Source organism: Letharia columbiana, assembly GCF_014066305.1.
Source record: "Letharia columbiana isolate WasteWater2 chromosome Unknown Sc0000030_s1, whole genome shotgun sequence".
In the NCBI taxonomy this organism is placed as follows: Eukaryota; Fungi; Ascomycota; class Lecanoromycetes; order Lecanorales; family Parmeliaceae; genus Letharia; species Letharia columbiana.
The window spans coordinates 465,334-485,709 of NW_023501073.1; the positions used below are offsets into that span (position 1 = coordinate 465,334).

Sequence of the window (20,376 nt, forward strand, 5' to 3'; positions counted from 1 at the left end):
GCTGAAACCCGCCTGCTTGTTTTGGCATCGATTCGGGGCATCAACCCGGACAGATCTGTCGTACATGAAGGAAGTGGTTTAAACAATGGTGAAAACACCCTCGCCGATGCTGCTCTTGTCGATACTGGAGGACTCCGACTGCCACTTTCCTGACACCTTGCATGGCCGGCAAGAGCTTTTGAGTGATGCGTTGACGAAATAGCACGACTGTCAGAGACGCGAGTCGTCAGAGATTTCCTAGGATGAACTCGACGTCTAGTGGGATTCATTGAAAGCTGTGACCACTATATCTGTCTCCTCCGTTCCAGCAGTCTGAACACTCTCATATGTCCACGCCGTGTAGCCATCGTCGTCGGGGTGTCGCCCTTTGTGTCTCCGAGATCAATTGAAACCCCCAGATCCAACAAGATCTCCACGATGCCGTAGTGCCCACCAAAGGCAGCAAAGAACAATGGCGTTCTTCCTTGTCTGTCCTTTGAACTGGGACTTGCATCGGCAGACAGCAGTGCTTGAACTGTCAAAATGTTGCCCAATACCGCTGCATGCATGAGCGGAGTCTGGCCTCTACCATCTGGGACGTCCGGCTCGACTCCCTGGGCTAAAAGTTCCTTGACCAGATCGATTTTGAGGTCGGTGAATCTCGTGAGCCTGACATAAGAATCTAATGAGCCGCCCGGGTAGGAGTCTACCGTGTCATGGAGCCGGGCAAGGTCGAGCCACTTCTTTGGTACCTCTGCCAAACCACAGTGTTGCGAGAGCACTTGGAGGACCCACACACATCCAGAACCGGCCAGCGCCCTGAAAAGCTTGTTATTTAACATGGCCTTGTCGCTCCGCTCCAGTAAAAATGTCATCAAAGACCTGTGGTACCTGAAATTCCTGCTGCTGCTTGTAGCACGTCGTGTGTAATTTGTGAATTGATGCCGCGATCGGTCAAGAAGTTGAGTAACGGCACTGAGTCAAAGTCTGTCCTTACTATACTTAATAGGGCCTCTGGACCAATGAGAATACCCTTCACTACATCGAGGAGGGATCTCAAATTCTTCCCAGGCCACACCACATTCTCTGCCGCTGTTTGAGCCAAGTCTTTGAAGATATTTTCAGTCACCTCGGCTCTGCAGGCTCTTTGCCAAATGAGAGCCAAGCACTCGGCACGACTGTGTTGAGCTGCCGCGTGGACCATTGTTCTCGTGACAGGGAGGTCGATCGCTCTGTCCAGCAAGGACTGCACCATCTCTAGGCGGTCGCTCATCAATGCCCCCACTACAACGGTTTCTGTGATTGGCGCAGACGTATGATCTGAAATGAAGGTCATCGTCCACATCGGTCCTTTCCGAGCAGCTCTCTCCATAACCTCCTGAGTGACGTCGACCTTGCCAACTCGATGCTGTAACAGCAGAATCACCTCTAGGCCGAATGTGTCATTTGCTGCAGCTTCTACGAGCAGAGGGTTCACAATGTCAAGAAGGTTCACTCTGTCCAATAGCAGTCCCACTAATTGGTCGCCAAATGAACGGTTGCTAGCCGCTGCCAGCAGAACTTTAACTTTCCCTGTGATCTCCAAACCTTCGAGTCGGTCCAGTAGGAGCTGCAACGTTTTCTCCGATGCCAGGTGGCTCATCATTGCCTCCAGCACTTCCTCTGTCATTTCCCAATCTCTTCCCAAGAACAATTCGAACAATTCGTCTCTAGGGCCTATTCTTGCTGCGGTCACGAGAACGTCTTCTGTGATCAGAAGATCCTCTACATGTTCTAGCAACCGCTTCATGATACCCGGTGCCTCGAATGCGGACTGTGCAGCGATTTTCATCATTTCTGTCATTTCTTCCATGATCATCCAATTTTCGGCCTCGGCTAAGAGCAAGCTCATCATCTTTGCTCCTTCAAGATTGTTCCCTGCAGCGCACCTCAACACTGGGCCGGTAATTACACCACCTCGATCGAATAGCAGCCGCAAAGTTGACGCGGTGCCGTCGGCAGCTGCTTTATTGACAAGGGTCTGCGACATCTGGTACCCGTTGTCCAGCAGCAAGCCCAAATTCTTTTCATTGCAGTTCTCTATCGCTCTGTTGATGGCTTCTGTCGATATCCTACCGGAACCACCCCGATCAAGCAACAAACCCAAAATCTTCTCGTTCTGGTTCAAAACACCAGCGTTAAAGATCTCACTTGTTATCTCACGAGAATCATCTCGACCAAGCAGCAATTGCATAACCTTTTCGTCGCCCGATATTGCGATTGCTCGCATTATGTTGGGGGTAATTTGGAGATCTTTTTGATCTAAAAGCAGTATCACGACCTCCACATTGCCCTCGTGCCCGGCCCGCTCAAGGATCAGGTTCCAAGAGATTCCGGTATCTTCAGTTTGAGGCAGTAATGAATCAAATCTGCTTCCGGAACAGAATCTTGTGGCATACTCGAGAGGGGTCTGTGACACCTCTGAAGGTTTATACCTTGCCATCAATCTTTCCACTATCTCCTTCCCTTCTTCCCATTAATTGACCAACTCGTCGGCCTATGTTGTGACTTCAATTTTGCTCTCGCGGAGTACCCAGTCCAGGGTGTCAGGGTCCATTTTCAGTGCCACTAGAGCCACCAGATATAAAGAAATTTCATCCTCACTACGGTTGCTCAGAAGTAGCTTGAGCGCCTCGCCTTTGTTATGTTCAGCCGCTAGACGCCAGCCTTTCTCCCTGTTGTTTGGGGGTTGCCCTTGCAAACGCGTGCGAAGAATCTCGCAAAATCCGTAAGCACATGCAACATAATAAACCCTGTCTTCGGGCTTACAATCGAATCTGGGATCTAGATAAAACCGAAGATTACCGTCCTGTATCCTGCGCTGGTTAGAAAGTATCCATATGTTCAACGGCGAGAGATCATCAGATGCATCAGAGAGGAAAAAGCGAAAGGCTCCCTCGAAACGAGAATTGCTTTTCCTCCCTTCCTCTCCGATCAACCGGCAATGTCTGGCCCAGAAAATCGTAGCATAATTATGGAAACCTCCCAACAATTCCGCAGTAGATGCAACTTCCCACGAAGATCAAGGGCGTAATGTTGTTGCAGGAAAGCCTCTGCAACTGACCAGTTTGATGAACCGATGAATTGTAACAAGCAGGTCTCGGCTGCAAGGAGATGACACGAATTTGCCATATACTCAGCTCGCTTCTCGAGGAACTCTCGCACCGAAAGATGAGCAAACCTAAATACATCCGAACCGTTGTCGAACACAACGAAGTTATGACAAAGGTCGAGGACATGTTCCTTTGTAAGCTCTTCAGTGGGAACAGTATACATTGCTACAGCAGTGCAAAATTCCGAGGATTTCATTTGCCTTTGCGCACAGAGCAACCATTTCATTATGTTGCTGATGATAGACTGGCCGATCTCGCCTGGGTACTTCAGCAGATTATTCTCGTAGGCCTCCAGGTAAAGTTGCTCCAGTTTGGGTGGTAGTCGCCCCAATCTTGCTGGGACATCTTGATCTAGCTTCATCGTGCAAAGCATTTCCAATTGCAGACTCGCCCATCTGAACATGCCATCAATGCCTCTACTAACTGCATCAATAATCAAAACTTTCAGTGCCTCCTTGGCATGGTTGTTGCGCAACAAACGTTGCTTTTTGATTAGTTTGTCGGTTTCTTCCCTGACAAAGGCCTCGATATCCCCTGATTTTCTGCTGGAAACAAGATCAAGATGTGGAATAGTCCCGAAGCGGGCATACGATATCTTGGTCGTCACGACTCGATAGAAACACTTTCACTAGCCCAAACGAATTTTTTTGCAGCAGACTTTCGATCCCGTCTAGGAACATCTCCCGCTTTTCGGGATCACATTCGTCGAGAGCGTCGATGACAATGGTCGTCATGCAATAATGTTCTACCAAATTGGTAATGAGTTCACAGCTCTCTTCTATTTGAAGACCCCGAGAGCTGAACCCTTGACCTTCCTCTCGTACTTCTCGATGACTGGTGGCAAAAGCGGAAGTCCAGGCTCTGCGCACGAAAGTTGTCTGACGATGCTGGAAAGTATGGCAGCTGGATCGGATCATTCGGGTTCAGCGGCATTTCGGGAGCAATAGAAGTAGACTGGAGGTGGGCTGTTTCCAGCCTCGAACCTTCTCACTGCGTCTTCGATTACAATAGACACGAGTGTGCTTTTTCCCGCGCCGGCTTTCCCGTGAAGTCAAAGGAGAGACGATGTGCTTCCTTTGTGCCATTCTGCGTATATTGGATCCTCGAGCAGCCATTTGCCTGTACCAGCAAGAAAATTCTTCGAGATCTGCTCATGATGTTCCAGGTAAGGCTGTGAGGAAATCCACCGCAAGATCTCGTAGCGCTTAGAGTTGTCCAAATGGTCTTCGATACCATTAAGCTGGCTACTCATTCGAATTATGGGTCCATCTATCGTACGGAGGAGCTGCATAAGCTCTGCATGCCTCTCGGAATGACCGACTGAGAGTGCCTCGAGAGAGTTGCTGATTTTTTTTTGATTCTCTCCATCCAAGATAGCAGCGCAACGATCCACATTGGACTGCTCAAGGTCCATTTTTCTGGCATTACTTGCAAATTCGTCTTCCGTGACGAAGACACTCCTGAATATGCTTTTCGGCGAGCTCTGATCGAAGAAGCTTCTAGCTTTCGATTGATATACAAGTATCGTCGAGTACAACCGAACGAGCGCATTTTCAAGCTCTATTGAAGCCTTTGATGTACGACGTAAATAGATGTCCTCAAAGATCGCATATCGCCCTATCTTTCGTGAGATTGATTCCGCGCCTTTGACGACAAAGTCAAACTTGACAATGTCACCAAAAGCAACCTGTAAGATAAAGCGAACCCCCGCCCAAGGAAGCGCAGAATGTCCAGGGCCATATTGCACGACAGTATCTCCAATCTGTTTGGACATGTTGATCCAGATAACCATCTTGTTGAAAAAATCCCGCAAAACAATGTTCTCACCATTACGACCACGCCTACTGAACTGCCATCTTTTTTTGATGCATTGCTCTTTGGCACTCTCTGCGCGAGCACCTGGAGGTCTGAAAGGATGTCCAGCCTATCTTGGCCGTCATAGAAAGCGAGCTGTTGGCGATCGCTTTTGGTCAACTTCTCTAGGGCGGCTGCCCAAAGATCTTTGCTCGACGTAGGCATGCCAATGTCGAGACCTTTCTTTTACCAATTGTTGACTCTCAGGCGGCTGGTCAGCCTTGGGCCAAAAGGAAAAGCCGAAAATGTCTTAGACAGGAAGGTGGGGTTCGTGAATGATCAGCCTTTACGCACGTCCTAATTACTTCACCTTGAAGCGCAAGTCGCAAATCCATATTTGTGACAGTGGAGAAGGATCAAGAACCAGATCGATGAAGAGGGAAAAATGCATTTTGTAAACAAGGAGCACATGTCATATAATTTCTAGCATCTCTCTCCTTGGGGCACTGGTGCGTCCACCCCGTTCAGTAGAATGCAAGTGTAAGCGTACACACCAACATATTGTATCAGCGCTGCCGTACCTTCCTTCCCAAAAGCGTGCTCTGCCCGCTTCCAACTAGCATCGGTCATCGGACCCTGCTTATGTGAAAGCTCTATAGCCACGTCAAATGCAACGTTTCCTTGCTCATCAAGAGCATTGTCTCCAAAAGGCTTCTTCCCACTCTTCACACTTCCGATCTGAGCCGCCGTGAGGCTTGTAAAGCGCGGCAACCCGTTCATGTGCATACAGTTCGTATTTGGATTGGAATCTGCTTCCCGTCGCTAAAATGGCGACTTCTCGTGCTGAACTCGGCAGACCTGGGAGCTTCCCTAGCTCAACGACGAGCTTGAAGAATGGATCGACGAGGGTGGGTGTGAAGAGGAGAGGAGCAAATGGACCTATAAAGGCACCATCTTCATTTTTGTAGAGGAATTTGTCGCCGAATACGCTCGAACAGATCTCCGACCCTTCGTCGTAAGCTTTATGCTGGTCGGCAGTGAGGGAGGATGGCGCAATTGGAGAGTATCGAGACATTCTGGAGGTGGATTCGAGTGTTCGTCTGGAGATTTGCGAAAAGCGGAAGTGGAGGATAGCGACGTCTATGAGTAGTCAAGCCCGAAAGATCCCGTCGTTGCGTCATGGCTACCATCATGAAACATGAAAGCAAGATTTGCACTCCTAACAGTGTCAGCAGTGCCCAATGGGTAGGTTTCGCCGGTTATTATCGCGCAATACCATTACATGCTAATGCTATAGGCAAAGACAGCAGGCAGAGTCATATCGCGGTGTAAGAGAGTGAAGCAAAAGTCATGCATAGAGGGTGAAAGCTCTTAATGGAATTGTAGAGATCCTACAGTTGCCAGGAAATAGTGGCGATTTTCTCGAACTTTTTTCAGAACCCGTCATTTTGTTTGCAAGGGGAAATGGTAGTATTTGTACAAGTCAGGCGCAGTGCCAGCAGAAAATGACATTTTTCGTAAACATTCCCCAAAAATCTATTCATGTTGAAGATCCTTTGATAGGAAGAGTCGATTTGTTTTGATCGATATCCACAAAAACATGCGCAAAAGACATTCTCTCCTGTGCATGACTTTTGCTGTCTCTTATAATCCTTAGGCGCGCGATAGAAGGCTGCTACGAGTAGTCCCGATCGGGACGCGTCTCTATAAAAACCGCATTCTCAACCCTACCACACAAAGAATTGTGGAAGATACTGCCACAACAGGCATGAGTGATACAGTAGCATTCTCTAGGTAAAACTGTTGTTGTCTCCCTTTGTAATAACTACCGCGAGCCTTCGTCTACGCGCACAGTGCTCCTGAGTCTGCACCAAGCCTTGCTCGTCAGGCAACCAGGTGTCTGCTGCCCACAAAACCTAACGATTACACAGGAGTACTCTTCCAGCAAATTGTAAGATGTGTAAATGCTGCATTGTACTGGTTTAGCTGTGGTTCTGTGGAGGGGCGAAGAGCCCTTCCCAATGATCTCACACCTCACCTCGATCTTGCTGATGTGTTGTGCAATACTGCATCGCAAACCCGATATTGTCTCAATCTTCGGAGCTAAAGTACTTGTCCTAAAAATATATATAATCGTAAGGACTGTTTCTCAGGGATGTTTCTACCCAAGTCTTAGGGTGTAAGGATCTTCTCCTTGTCCTGAATGGTGAATGCTATGCTTACAATTAGCCGCTAGCCGCCCGAGACGCTACGCCCTACGAAGCTCCAAGGGTTTTGGAAGTGATGGCTGTCTTCAAGATCAACACCTCCGTGTTCCGGTAAAGCCGTTGTTGTGTACAGCAGGAAAAGGCACATTTGCATCAGAGAAGTCTCTTCACCTAAGACAGACTGCTTGACAACCTGGTAAGCAGTATCAATTTGGTCTCTAGAGGTAGAGTTTGCTGAGGTGATCGGACAGCTCTCGACATCATCATCAAGTCCCAAATGAGAACCTCTCTTTAGGGAGACAGACCATTCGAGAGGCTGGTAAGCAGGTCAAAAACTCTTGCATGAGAGGACGTATTAACAAGCCTTCACAGCTTCGGACAAAAATGGCGCCTGTGGTCCTGAACGATGTTGCTATGTTTGATTTTGACCCAACGGCAGTCCCTCACCTCCCTGCTGAAGTATTGAACGTTGTTGTCGCTTTCATGGACATTGCCACCATTAAAGCAACACGCTTGACAAGCAGATTCATGGCAGATGCCTTAGCTCCGTTTGTCCTTGACAAAGTCTGGATCTCACCAGCTAAGGAGGATCAGACTAAGCTGAGAGAGATTTCGCAACACCCTACTGCACGCTTGATCGTTCGGGAGATAGCGTATGACAGCACTGTCTATTGTGGAAGCCTTTTCAAGCTATCCGACTATATGAAGGTATGTCATTTATGTGACTTCTTCCTGTTCGGGACTTCAGTCCGTCTCGCGAGACTTGTTTTGCAGGCTGGAAAAGGGCATCTTCCCTGACCTTCTCGCTAGACTTGTCTGACAACTTGAGGCTGTGCTATGGAATCGCGAACTTTGTCTCTTGTTGTGCACCCCAGACTAGTCTTAGCCGTCGACTTGATTTTTTGCAAAATTAATGCTAACTGGAAATCAACATCAGGCCTTAGGTACGGGCAACACTCTCGCCAATTCAACCTATCATCATGGTCGGTTCGGAAATACCTCACCGGTGACATACATCGCAGCGGCAGTGAAACGTGGTCACAATGTTTTCCAACAGTATTACAGCGAACAACGGGAACTCAGCCTGAGCTATCAATGCCAGCATTTCACCAGAACGGGCATGGAAAGGATAGACCTACCAGGGATTAGAGGCCGTGGCAACCTACCAGAGCGGCTTGCCAGCATTGATCGGACCGGTCTGTCTGAAGTCATACAAGACATGAGCGTAATCCCTTCCCTTCTCGAATATTTCGCTACAGATCTCCGATGCCTCCTAGAAACCCTTCCGCTTCTGCCAAACGTTCGACGCTTTACGATCTCCGATCAACGATGGGTAAAAGATCAGCGCAGAAGGTGGACGTGTCTTCCTGACGAAGCTGGTGCTTTTCCAAGGGACAAGTCTTTCATGATTCAGAGAAGACGTGATACCGGTAACCGTCTCGGTTATGATGCTGTGATCCTCGATCCCAGACCATGGCCCAGCAGCCAAGACAAATTACCCAGAGGCAGTCATCTTCCAACATGGTACCGTGGCTTCTGGATCCTGACGCAAGTGGCATCAATGCTCCAATACGAGCAACTCAAGTCTTTCACGATCGATGCCGACGGCTACAGAAACAGCAGCGGCATCTCCCACACCGTGCTCCGCGCCATTGACCCCATAAAGCTACAGCACACAGTCAACGCCTTCAAGTACCTCACTACTCTCAAGATGGAGATCAACACGCACGAGAAAGATCCTTGGACAGACTTCCCTGCCACTCTTGCCAACGGGAACATAGCGAAGATGCTGTGCGCGGCCGAGCGCCTTCGAAGCTTGGACCTGGCATTCGATTCCGCCGAAACCCAGATCACAGATCTGGACACTTTGTTTGGAAAGGACCACATCTGGCCACAGCTGAAAGCTTTGACCCTCACCAATATGTGCTTAAATGGGGATCAGTGGGTGGAATTCCTAACTCGGCAGGGCGGAGTGCTGCAAGAATTGTCCATGATCGAGATATCCTTTTGGGATCCCGACAACTCACGGCGCATGATGTTTACCACGATTGAAGCCATGGCACTCGAGTATTTCTTCATCGTTTTTTCCAGTGAAGGAAATGCAACAGAGGCTCCCTGCCTGAAAACCGGAGGCGTTTCTGGCCGTGCAGAAATCAAGCGTATAGCGCGGGCCATTGCGGCTGGTGAGATGTCGCTGTGAGGGGGTTTTCCGCAGACTTTTCCATTGTCGTTATCAAGAAGGAGCACTAATTTGGATCGTTCAATGAGCTAAAGCCTCACAGAGCCGACGTCCCTTAGGCTATTGAAAGGTCGTTGTACGTATCAAGCAATCGACTTCAAGAAAATTTTCTCCAAACTGGCTTTCACGTACATTAGGAATTGCAAATGCCTTCATCAAAGAACTCGTCACAACCTTCCAAACCCTCCATCCGTCCAATCAACCCAAACCCACTCCGCTCACAAAGAAGCCCCAACCCCCATAATAAGCGCCTGAACATTCATCCACTCGCCATCCTGACTGCACACAAAAGCTACCACGCAAGAAACATCCTTCGACAGCCCAACGCGATTCAGCCAGAGCAGCTTGTCGCAAGCTAGATTCACATATTATCATTGAGATACTTGATTGCATTGACACGAGCATCGAAAATGCGATATACCTCATCAAGTTCGCGTCGGATTTCCTCGCCACCTCGTACATGGTTGTTTCGATGCCGCCGGCGGCGATATCTCTTGTCAGCCTCGAAATTAATTTCCGAGGACAACACTCAGCAGTCAAAAGAAAGAGAACAAGAGGAGCGGACTCATCGACAGCGAGACATCTTGCAAACGCCTCTACGGCCCCCTTACTGCCCAAATAATCACTATGGTTCGGCCACCCCTTCGCCAACGCACTGCTACTAGTCAGCACCTCCTGTGTAGATCTTGGAGTCAGCAATGTTTATTCATGCCGGTGATGAGGGCCGTTTCGCCGTTGAGACGGGAGGTGGAGGGGGACGAGAATCTTGGGAGTTGAGGGTGATTAATGGAAGAGACGTGCTTGGGTAAGAAGATTGAGGAGGTAGTCGTAGCATGTGGAAAAGCGCTCCATGTTCGATTCGAGGATTGAGATGCTGATACCTCTCCGCAAGCACAGACCAAGAGAGATTCTGTATTCATCCTCAACGCCCAAACCCTCCCCACAACAGACCCCGCTATGCAAGTCAATCTCGTGAGAAGCCGGTACTAGACCGGAAAAAGTAACAGTCGATAGATACGAAATACTAGATCCAGGCTGAACTATGTCCGTTCAAGCCCATGACCATGAGTCTCATACCGTCGGCCCTTGCTGCCTCTCTCAGTACGAGCGCATATATCTCGCAGCGTGACATTGCTGTCTCGGCCAAATACTGTCGTATTAGCATCCTTTTAACAAAGAGGATCCAAGCCTCATACACCATGCTGAGAGATTGTGAACCTTGAGAATACAAAACGAGAAGCAAGCTTCAGACGGACGGTGCAGAAGGAAGAGGCGCAGACAGGAGTGCGAGAGTGGGAAACGCGAGCTCATATACTTTGCGTTGACCCTCTCTGGCATGCAAGATGCTACATCTTCGACTTGCCAGCCGAACCTCTTGTCTCGCTGCAGACGAGGACTGATGTCTAGGAACGTTGTCAACGTATGTCCCCACAAATTTGAGGCTAAAGCCCGTAGGGCTGAGCCAATTTCTTGACCACGAGAGCTGCCCTGATGGAAGGAAATAGAGCAAACTTTCAAAGCTACCCGATTATCGTCCAGAGGCCACCTAGCTGGACTCCATCCGCAAGACTCTACGCAAAGACAGTCCGCCTAAAGATGTCCGAGACAGCAGTATCGAACTCCAACGGAGACCTCTGGCTCTTCGGATACGGGTAAGTCTCCCCCAGAGGCCGAAAGCTCCAACCCGGACGGAATTCCAACCTCCGTCAAGAACAGCGTGAGTTGACCTCTGATCCCTTGTACCGTAGAAGTCTCATCTGGAAACCGCCTCCGCATTACGGTAAGCCGGAGTCTGTTCGCCCCGCTTCCTGTTAGTTCGTAGCGTGGACCGCATCGCCAGCACCCAAACATATCCCCCTGACGAAGGTTCTCCCTCCACCCTTTTAAACTCCCGCCCGCCCGCTCGAAGAAGAAAACAAAACCCCCCATCCACCACCGCACCCACCGCGAACGACAAGACCGCCCCACTAACCCCGCCCCCAAACCTCAGACCTCCGCATCCCCGGCTCCATCACCGGCTACGTCCGTCGATTCTGGCAAGCCAGGTACGCATCCCCTCCCCCCCCCCTCTCTCCAAAAACCCCCCCACCCCTCCCTCCGCCAGCCGCCCTACTCTACAGTAGCAACCACCACCCGCTGACCAAAAACCCCCCCTTGAAGCGAAGACCACCGCGGCACGCCCTCGTCCCCCGGCCGCGTCGTCACGCTGATCGAGCGCGCCGTCTTCGACGCCCTGGCCGGCGAACCGTCCGCGGCGGCGCCCCCCGACCGGGTCCACGGCGCCAGCTACCGCATCCCGGCCCCCCACGTCGACGCCGTGCGGGCGTACCTCGACCTGCGGGAGATCAACGGGTATTCGATGCGGCACACGACCTTTTGGCCGGCGCCGTCGTCCGGACCCGACGCGCCGCCGGTCGAGGGGTGCGTCGTGTACATCGGACTGCCGTCGAACCCGCAGTTCCTCGGCCGGCAGTCGCCGCAGGCGGTGGCGGAGGTGATAGCGGGGAGTGCGGGGCCGAGCGGCGCCAACGCGGAGTATCTCTTCATGCTGGAGGCTGCGTTGGTGGGGTTGGGGGAGGGGAGCGTGGATGAGCATGTTAGGGATTTGGCGGAAAGGGTGAGGGCGTTGATGAAGGGTGGGAAGGGACAGGGTGGTCGTGGCGGGGATGGGAAGGGCGAAGACAGCGAGCTGAAAACGCAGGCGGTGGAAAATGAGGTCGAGAGGATCAGGAGTGGGGAGAGTGGGCGGGCGGGTGAGGAGACGGAGAAAGTATCACAGCGGGAGAGATAGATTGAACGCCATCAACACTAGCTACGAGGTCATGATTTGGGAGAAGCCTTTGCAGGAGCACTATCTTTGATTGCTAATTTTTGGACGTGGGAGTTGAACCGCTTGTCCCCGAGTGTCGTAACTAGCTTCCAGCTTCGAGCCAAGGTGAAGAATCAAAGTAGAAAACCGTGCCATGTTCGCTCTATGGGGAGAATATGAAGGTGTGCTGATGAAGTGTTGCAAGCAAGGTTGGTTGTGCTAGTGAAGTGTGGTGAAGTAAGAAATCGAATGCAAAGAAACCTTTTTGTTCCTCCACGCCTGCTTGCGCCTCTGCGATAGATTGCTGCGATTAACAGGCAACCTCCAGGTCTGAAAAGAGAAAATATCCAGGATCGCTCCGATGGTCTAAGATAGCAGCCCATTTCACTTGCTGAGGTTGGTCTGATCCCGTGACACCGAAGTGGCCAAAGCATTTCACACATCGTATCCTTTCTGCTGCTTGTTGGTCGTTCCGTCTGCTTGATCATTCTGTCGTTTTGTTCATTGACATGTCGTGCGCAAATTCAGGCCGTGAGGGGATCAGTGGTAGGTCTACCAGCCGCCCTGGGCGCTGCCACCACCACCACCTTGCTGCTGGTCGTAGCCTCCAGAGCGACCTCCGCCACCATAAGACTGACCACCACCTGAGTAGTGCTGGCCACCACCGTAGCCTACAGGCACCGTCAATACAGAGAACCCAAAGGACAAAGGTAAATGTATAAACTCACTACCGCGACCTCCACCTCCGGAGTAGCCACTTCCACCTCCACCTTCACGTCCACCACCATAGCTTCCTCCACCTCCGCCTAGACAAGTTAGCAGAAATCCATGGGTAAGCAGGGCCGACACATACTATATCCACCTCCTCCTCCACCGTAGCCTCCTCCGCCTCCAGAATTGTAGCCTCCACGACCACCAAAGCCGCCGCCGCCACCTCCTCCTCCTCCACCGGAGCCACGCTCGGAAGCTTTGTCAACGCGGATGGTACGACCATCGAATCTGAATTACATTAGCCTGAAGGACGTCATCGAGGCACGAGATGGGGAAGCCTTACTCGACGTTGTTCATCGCCTGGATTGCAGTGTCGGCTTCCTCATCTTGGCTGAAGCGCACAAAGCCAAAGCCACGGCTACGACCGGTTTCACGGTCCTTGACAACAATCTGTGGTATCACTATCAGACTGAGGTTTGGAGTGGTCACGTGGAGTAGATCCTACCGCTTCATCGACCTTACCGTACTCTTCGAACTTGGCGCGAAGAGAGGTGTCGTCGGTGTGCCATGCAAGGCCACTGCAGTTTCGTCAGATTTGATAGCCGTACAAAAGGATATGAGTGATGGACTGACCCAATGAACAGCTTCGACATGATTGAGTGAGGGTTCGTTCAATTTCTTTTTTGTTGGGCTAACACATTCTCAATCTCAAGACTCTCACACAAGACACGCCTCCGCTGATGGAACGCAGGCAAGCACAAGTCTATTGAACACGGAAACATTGATGTAGTACATGACCGACGCGCAAGAGCAAGGAATTTTGTGCATTTCGGAATCAGTGTAGGAGCAGCAGACGAACATTGCAGGGTCCTTTGAAGGGTGTCGTTGCTAATTTGAGGATTGGGAGTCGCACGAGATGGAGCAAGAAGGTCGAAAGAGTAAATACTGATCCACGAGGAATCAGTTGGATTGAAAAGATTGCGGTTGGAGGTTGGTTTGTGAAAGAAAAATTTTTAAAAAAAGAGGGAAGGTGGGATGTTTGTTGAAGTTAATGTAGGTTGGGTCTGAGTGCCCCACTATGATACACGCTAAGCCCTAGGCTACCTTAGCTCACTCCTGGGAATTCTGGACCCTTGGCCGATTTTTGGACCGTGGCACGTTTTTTTTCTTTTCACTTTTTTTCACACTGTGCGCTCAGGTAATGTCAGCGAGATGAGAAGATCCAATGGGACAAGCCGCAGCGGCTATCAAAGGTAATTGGTTGGATGGAAGGCAGTGGTGTGACTATTCTACGTACATGTGCATATAGAGAACTGCAGGCAGTTGATCATCGGCCCAGATGACCTTGAATCGACGATGCAGCTTTTATTTCCCTTACCGCCTGCCTCATTGGCCAGCTTTAAAGGAAAGGCAGCTTTGTGTCTGCCAGTCATACTAACCGTACTTTACCGTATTGCCTTCCAATCGTCAGCCTAGCCTCCGATCTCCGATGCCAAGCACGGCCCCGTCGATGAAAGGCAATCAAGGAAAGAAGATGAAGCAGCAAAAGGCAAAGAAGGCAAAGAAGGCAAAGAAGGCAAAGAAGGCAAAGAAAGACTTTCGGCTGCCCCTCTGATCATCCGCCAGTCTACTGCAGTCTGCAGCCTCTAAGATTAATAAATATGTTGTGTAATAGTAGTACCTGAGTACGGAAAGTAGTAAGTAATGTAATGTACTGGACAACTCATTGTATATCAAAGGACGGAAGGTGCTTATGCGCAATCTCCTTCCCACACAGCTTTATTTTATTCTTGCAATGGCAGATTACTAACAACTAGATCGTCAAAGCAACGCGCTGACCTTCATGTTCAGGTTTACTTGTAGTGCTGTGGGTTTATGTTGAATTCAGAATCGAAGTGGCCAGGTCAGACAGTGATAAAAACGCTCAACTTTCCATCTGGTGCATCTATGATCACGCTCTGTAAAAGGACTTCGGTCTGCTCTCGATATGCCATTTCAGTCCAGCTTGCACCTGCCAGTCAAGGTGAAAATTGCCCTTGGTCTGCTGCTGCAATACCACCTCTTTCACACACTGCATGATCATCATGAACACATGATGGCAGGCTCAAACTGACCCCCCAAGTCCTCTAGACTTCAAGCGGCTACCCCAGCAGCTTCTTCGCTCTCTTTCATTTCCAGACTTTCCTCAAACGCTACCTAGGTAAGGGTATAATATGTCCGACGCCGAACGGCAATCACCAAGGGCAGCAATTCGCAATTGGCTCCAAACTACTGGCAGCAAGTCGACTGCAAAGCCCGCAGATGCATCTCGAGAGCAACAAAACATTGAGCGGGAATCGAGACATCGTTCGAGGCAACACCACACGAGGAGGTATCCATCAGAAACCAAGGATCGGCATGATGATAAAGCTGGCCAAAAGCACCAAAAAGACAATGAGTGTGGGACCAGGCAGACACGTGTCGCAGATAAAGTACTTCTCGTCAACTCGCACCAAGCACAACCCCAATTACACTTAAAAGAGAATACTGCCGTCATTTCGAACGGCCTCGGTCTCGCGGAGCGATTGGGACTCCATGCACCTTTTCGTACCTTCAAAGATCACAGCGATGATGATATCCCGGACCTCCGATATCACCCACGGAAGCGCAAGCGCAGCAGGTCTTCCACGAGCTCTTACCTCGAACCTGCAGCAGCCAATGACCTGTCAGAATATGACCATGACCGTTTTCGTCATGCCACGATACTACGTACGGGGAGTACAGGGCCAGAGCTTGACGATAGAGGCCAGCACGTTTCACCTACGGCGTCCCAGGGTTCGGAGATAGCGTTACTGTCTCCAAAAAAGCTCCCGAAATCCTACGAAAGGAGACCAAGACACAAAACCCGCCAAGATCGCTATGAGCTCAAAGACAATAACAGAGCTAGCGAGAAGACGAAGCAGGCTGCGAAGAAAGACCGCGGGGAGAAGAAGCAGAAGAAGCACAAGCGTAAAGAAAAGTCCGGTGCAGCTTTGATGCATGACTTTACCGCGCAGAACGTGGCCCACGACCGTCTCACTGTGAGCTGCATTCAATGGTCGTATGTTTTATGAATGTTTGTTGCTAATACTGAACCAAAGCTGAAGCCCACAAAGACCCTCGGCTTGTTCGGGAAAGGCAGAGCGTCTTCACCAGTAAGAAGAAGGGGTTGTAGGTTCACCTATCTCTATCGGCGGTTGATTAGCACTAACAAAGGCTCTTCAAGTGCCTGATCTTGCCTTCTCCGAGATGATCTTCCTCAAATCTTGTCGAGAGAAGTCCAAGGACTCGTTCGAAGACTCGTCTAATAGGCCCTCGGAGAAGAAAACGCGGCGGAAGTCGACTAAAGCAGCAGACACAGAAGCAGAAATTTCAAGATACTTCATGTCAGCAAAACCTACAAGCCTCGATGTGATGAAACCTCACGGTCAACGACATCAACAAGACAGGGGACGATCCCGAGACCACGAGTCACCGCAAGCCTTTGTCGATCTTCCAGATAGGCCTTTCCTAGGATTTGGAAGCTGTGGCCCTAATACCTCTCTATCTCCAGCGAAAATACCTGTCAACACAGATTCGAGAAGCCTCCATCGTGAAGACTCATGGTCTCCTACTCGTTCCACAAGCTATCTTACCTGGTCCCAAAGTGTGAGGCCGTCCTTCGGCTCTCCTCTGTTCAATAGGCCGTATCATGTTGAACCATTAACATCATCAAAACTATCTAATCGTAAACGTAAATCCCCAGCTCCTCATAAAGGCCAATACTCGTTACCATCTCTATTACCACCCTGTGTACCGACAACTTCTTCGAAAACCCAAGATGCTGCCTCCATACCTTTCTCGGCGCACGAAAATGCAAATGAGGGTTCAAGCCGGAATAGCGAGTCACGGTCGGCAACGGGTGAACGGCTTAGGTTGAGGGAGAAGAGTCAAAATCACGGCGATACTGGAATCATCAAGCTTGATGCTGCAAAGATTCCACACGAAATCGAAGACTCGATCGCAGACAGTACTCACCCAGCCGAAACCGCCACGCATGACGGCCCTGAATCGGCATTACTCTCTCGAAATGAAGCTACTTGCCAGTCTTCAGGACATGAGCCTCAACGCGAGCCTCAACGCGAGCCACAAGCTTATGGCGTGCGCCCTCTCTCGGCCCAGATGCCAATCATCTCACCACATAAAGACCCGCTCGACGATGTGCTCGAGGCACTTCTCACAGATTGCAATACTAACGTTGCTGGTAGCGATCTAGCCTCTCGTGCCACATCAGGTCACCGCAATCTTTATGTTAGGGAGGAAGAGGGGATACCAGATAGAATTCAGGAATATTCACGCATGCCTGCTCGCGCCTTCGTTAATAGTGTCTACGCTCCCGAGGCTTCGGCGTCCACCCCAAAAATTTCTGGGAAGCCTCGCAGCGCAAGCCTTCAACAGGACTTCCCGCATGACAGTTCCATTTCTACGCATACACTATCTAAGGGGGACCTAAGTTTTTCGAACAGACCCGGCTTAGGGTACGCTCCAGGCTACCGACCCATTGAAAGTAAAGTGGACTCAAGGAGTGCATGGAATGGTTACGGCAACCTTTACGAAAGGCAACAGGAGCAAGCAGATCCTAGGCCAGAAACTTCGAGAGAAAATAGACCACCTTACATAGCTCTGCGAGAGAACCTTTCAGGCTCGTCGCGAGAGACGGACCATACCGCTGCACGCGACGAATACGCACAAAAGCTTCATTTTGTGGAGCTAGGAGACGGATTTAATGATCACAGGCCTTATTTGTATAAGACGGTACAAGAGGGAAATGATAATGAAGATTACGAAGCAATCAGGCATGATGAATGGGATATTGATCATGGGACATCGTACGATTCTGGACCATCAATCTTCCATGAGTCTCACGAAGATTCCAATCATGGAATTATGGCCGAAAATAATGTCAGTGACTACCAGCGAAGAGAGATAAATGCAGATCATGAGCAGTCAGTCGCACAAGAGGCCGATCAGGATGAAGTTGAGCCCCACCAGCTCTTCACAACAAGCATACCAGACACGTACCCTTCATGGCGGAGTCATCACATCTTCAGTAGAGATCCCGGTCTCGAAAGGTGTGCTGCCGTTTCTCAGGTTCATGATGTTGATGTAGCTTTATCTGGATTTTGGACACCCCACAAGCTGTACTGAGAACCTCTGGTTTTTTTGATGATGGGAACTTTGAGCGTTAGTTTGGTGTCGGTAACAGTTTTTCATAGGCTTGGAATGCATGACTGTCCCTCGATATGAGTTCTTACTGCCCATGGTGCCCATCACCAGGCTTCCGCTTCGGTTAAGATGTGTCTAGTATGCCAAGCCTGCTAGCTTACCCCTAATTGCATAATCCTTGAGAAAGAAAGAAAAAATTCCACAGTTCTGGCACACCCCAAAATCAAAAATCAAAAATTTCAATTTTTCTGTATAGATTCACAACCACAATTAATTATAGTCTAAGAATTATTAAATATATACTTTATACACCTAAGTATTTATTATTAAAGTATCTTAAAAATTTAATTTATATAACGTAAGTAAAATAATAAAATGTTGATTTGACATTGCCGAGAGTACGCTGAAAAATCATCTGAATAAATGCCAAGGTTTTTTTTTTTTTTACCTCGGCTATTCTAAAGCTGTCAAGAGTACTTCGTAAAATTCGCTATTATTCTATTTTACAATATAACGAATAATTTAAATCTTTTAAGAATTTTATAATCTAATCTATACTCTATTTATTAAATTTTGATAATTTTTTAGATTATAATTAATTGTGGTTGTGAACCTATACAGAAAAATTGAAATTTTTGATTTTTGATTTTGGGGTGTGCCAGAACTGTGGAATTTTTTTTTTCTTTCTCAAGGATTATGCAATCAGGGGTATCGATAAGATAGAGCTAAGGTACCTTAGGCCGTAATCAGTGATTTGCGCTAATCCTTTGCATTTACCTTACTTTAAGTACTTACCTGAAGCTACTCCACCAAACGTCCAGGGCGCCTATTTGATAATTCACTCAGCTACGTTTCTTATTCGATTTCTTAGGAAGCCTCCGACAACGGTTGTACTTCTTCGACTCACAGCATAATTTGAATGTCACGATATGGGGTTTCCAATCTGATATGAAACAGAAAGAAGAGATCATGCTAAGCACCTGATCACGAACCTGTGGTCTATGCATTAGAACATGGCTCTCCATCAAATACCAACACGATCCAGCTATCATAGTCCGAGTCTATCTCGAACATGCAGTGTGAGATTTGTCATCGCTCCGCAAGCAGCCGACTGCCCTTCAACTGCACGCTTTGCGCTCGAGATGCCCTCCATCAACCCAGGATACAGCTGGCCCAGACACTGTTGCATACGGAATCCCTAGGGAAAGAGGTGGAACAAAATGTCGTGGGGACCTCAAAGAAGGAGAAGGCCAGGTCTTCGGCAGGCGCCAAACCCTCAGATGTGAACCACACTTGGACCGTCCACCGTGCAGCTTCCAACCAGTTCATATCGGAGGAAAAGACCCAGACTGTTCTCAGTCATGTCGAAACCCTGCGTGAAGAGACCCAGAAAGTCAAAGCTGAGATTGCGGCAAGAAAAGCAAAGCTCCTGAGGCGACGTTCGGAATTCGCTTCAGCGAAGCACGAGCTGTCTCAAAGCCAAGCTAGCGCCGTCGAACCAGTGGATAAGAGCATCAAGCGCACCGAACACAGATGGGATGTCATGCACAACAAGACGGCAGAGTCTCGACTGTTCCTCTGCAGGGAAGTAGCGCTGCTCTACGGCTTGCATCAACGGAAGCGGAAGAAGGGTGGATTGGGCAGAGATATCTACTTCATCGGAGGAGTTCCCATTGCTGATTTAAGGGATTTAAACAGTACGCACATCCTTCATAGCTCTAGCCAATATACTAAAGCGTTTTAGATGCAGCACCAGCCCATGTTACAACCTCTACCACTAACCTCGCCCACCTCACTCACCTGGTCTCACATTACCTCTCTCTCCGCCTCCCTGCCGAAATCACCCTCCCTCATAGCGACTACCCTCTCCCAACAATCTTCTCACCTAGCTCGTCCTACACATCTCGCGAAGTACCGTTCCCAGGCTCTACACCACATCACTCCTCACACAACAGCCCCTCAGCCTCTCGCCATTCAGATAACCGCCCACCACCAAGGCCGAGGCCGTTGCACCTCGACAAGAAGTTGTCTGCGCTCGCTAAAGATGATCAAGTAGCCTACGCATCTTTCGTGGAAGGTATCACCTTCCTGGCTTGGGACATAGCCTGGCTTTGCAAAACGCAAGGTATGAACGTTGGTGGTAGCTCTTGGGAAGAAGTCTGTGCTATGGGGAAGAATCTGTGGCACTTAATACTCGGCCCTCCACCGCGCCCTCCAGTACCAAGAGAAGTCTCAAGCAGAAGCTTTCCGAAAATGCCCACT

General features: G+C 49.6%; 11 protein-coding genes across 11 annotated transcripts; 5 read left to right on the plus strand and 6 right to left on the minus strand.

The window, feature by feature from the left end:
- Positions 1-284: 284 nt before the first annotated feature.
- On the minus strand, positions 285-821 carry HO173_008427 (uncharacterized protein; the record flags this gene model as incomplete). The annotated part of the gene is made up of 1 exon (XM_037310327.1): positions 285-821. The coding sequence occupies one exon, from the start codon at positions 819-821 to the stop codon at positions 285-287; it is 537 nt and encodes a 178-aa protein (XP_037162913.1).
- Positions 822-853: 32 nt separating this feature from the next.
- Positions 854-2,461, minus strand: HO173_008428 (uncharacterized protein; the record flags this gene model as incomplete). Its single annotated transcript, XM_037310328.1, has 1 exon — positions 854-2,461. The coding sequence occupies one exon, from the start codon at positions 2,459-2,461 to the stop codon at positions 854-856; it is 1,608 nt and encodes a 535-aa protein (XP_037162914.1).
- Positions 2,462-2,952: 491 nt separating this feature from the next.
- HO173_008429 (uncharacterized protein) lies at positions 2,953-4,048 on the minus strand (the record flags this gene model as incomplete). Its single annotated transcript, XM_037310329.1, has 2 exons — positions 2,953-3,615; positions 3,722-4,048. 2 exons carry the CDS (start codon positions 4,046-4,048, stop codon positions 2,953-2,955), a joined length of 990 nt encoding a protein of 329 aa, XP_037162915.1.
- Positions 4,049-4,182: 134 nt separating this feature from the next.
- Positions 4,183-5,555, minus strand: HO173_008430 (uncharacterized protein; the record flags this gene model as incomplete). Its single annotated transcript, XM_037310330.1, has 3 exons — positions 4,183-4,818; positions 4,959-5,168; positions 5,445-5,555. The coding sequence occupies 3 exons, from the start codon at positions 5,553-5,555 to the stop codon at positions 4,183-4,185; spliced, it is 957 nt and encodes a 318-aa protein (XP_037162916.1).
- Positions 5,556-5,613: 58 nt separating this feature from the next.
- Positions 5,614-6,000, minus strand: HO173_008431 (uncharacterized protein; the record flags this gene model as incomplete). Its single annotated transcript, XM_037310331.1, has 1 exon — positions 5,614-6,000. One exon carries the CDS (start codon positions 5,998-6,000, stop codon positions 5,614-5,616), a length of 387 nt encoding a protein of 128 aa, XP_037162917.1.
- Positions 6,001-7,516: 1,516 nt separating this feature from the next.
- HO173_008432 (uncharacterized protein) lies at positions 7,517-7,930 on the plus strand (the record flags this gene model as incomplete). The annotated part of the gene is made up of 1 exon (XM_037310332.1): positions 7,517-7,930. One exon carries the CDS (start codon positions 7,517-7,519, stop codon positions 7,928-7,930), a length of 414 nt encoding a protein of 137 aa, XP_037162918.1.
- Positions 7,931-8,045: 115 nt separating this feature from the next.
- On the plus strand, positions 8,046-9,332 carry HO173_008433 (uncharacterized protein; the record flags this gene model as incomplete). Its single annotated transcript, XM_037310333.1, has 1 exon — positions 8,046-9,332. The coding sequence occupies one exon, from the start codon at positions 8,046-8,048 to the stop codon at positions 9,330-9,332; it is 1,287 nt and encodes a 428-aa protein (XP_037162919.1).
- Positions 9,333-10,967: 1,635 nt separating this feature from the next.
- Positions 10,968-12,162, plus strand: HO173_008434 (uncharacterized protein; the record flags this gene model as incomplete). The annotated part of the gene is made up of 4 exons (XM_037310334.1): positions 10,968-11,023; positions 11,120-11,151; positions 11,362-11,416; positions 11,532-12,162. 4 exons carry the CDS (start codon positions 10,968-10,970, stop codon positions 12,160-12,162), a joined length of 774 nt encoding a protein of 257 aa, XP_037162920.1.
- Positions 12,163-12,732: 570 nt separating this feature from the next.
- On the minus strand, positions 12,733-13,544 carry HO173_008435 (uncharacterized protein; the record flags this gene model as incomplete). Its single annotated transcript, XM_037310335.1, has 6 exons — positions 12,733-12,851; positions 12,909-12,986; positions 13,034-13,179; positions 13,235-13,341; positions 13,397-13,469; positions 13,525-13,544. The coding sequence occupies 6 exons, from the start codon at positions 13,542-13,544 to the stop codon at positions 12,733-12,735; spliced, it is 543 nt and encodes a 180-aa protein (XP_037162921.1).
- A 1,560-nt stretch (positions 13,545-15,104) lies between these two features.
- HO173_008436 (uncharacterized protein) lies at positions 15,105-18,096 on the plus strand (the record flags this gene model as incomplete). Its single annotated transcript, XM_037310336.1, has 3 exons — positions 15,105-15,950; positions 16,011-16,080; positions 16,136-18,096. 3 exons carry the CDS (start codon positions 15,105-15,107, stop codon positions 18,094-18,096), a joined length of 2,877 nt encoding a protein of 958 aa, XP_037162922.1.
- Positions 18,097-19,186: 1,090 nt separating this feature from the next.
- Positions 19,187-19,858, plus strand: HO173_008437 (uncharacterized protein; the record flags this gene model as incomplete). The annotated part of the gene is made up of 1 exon (XM_037310337.1): positions 19,187-19,858. One exon carries the CDS (start codon positions 19,187-19,189, stop codon positions 19,856-19,858), a length of 672 nt encoding a protein of 223 aa, XP_037162923.1.
- Positions 19,859-20,376: the final 518 nt, after the last annotated feature.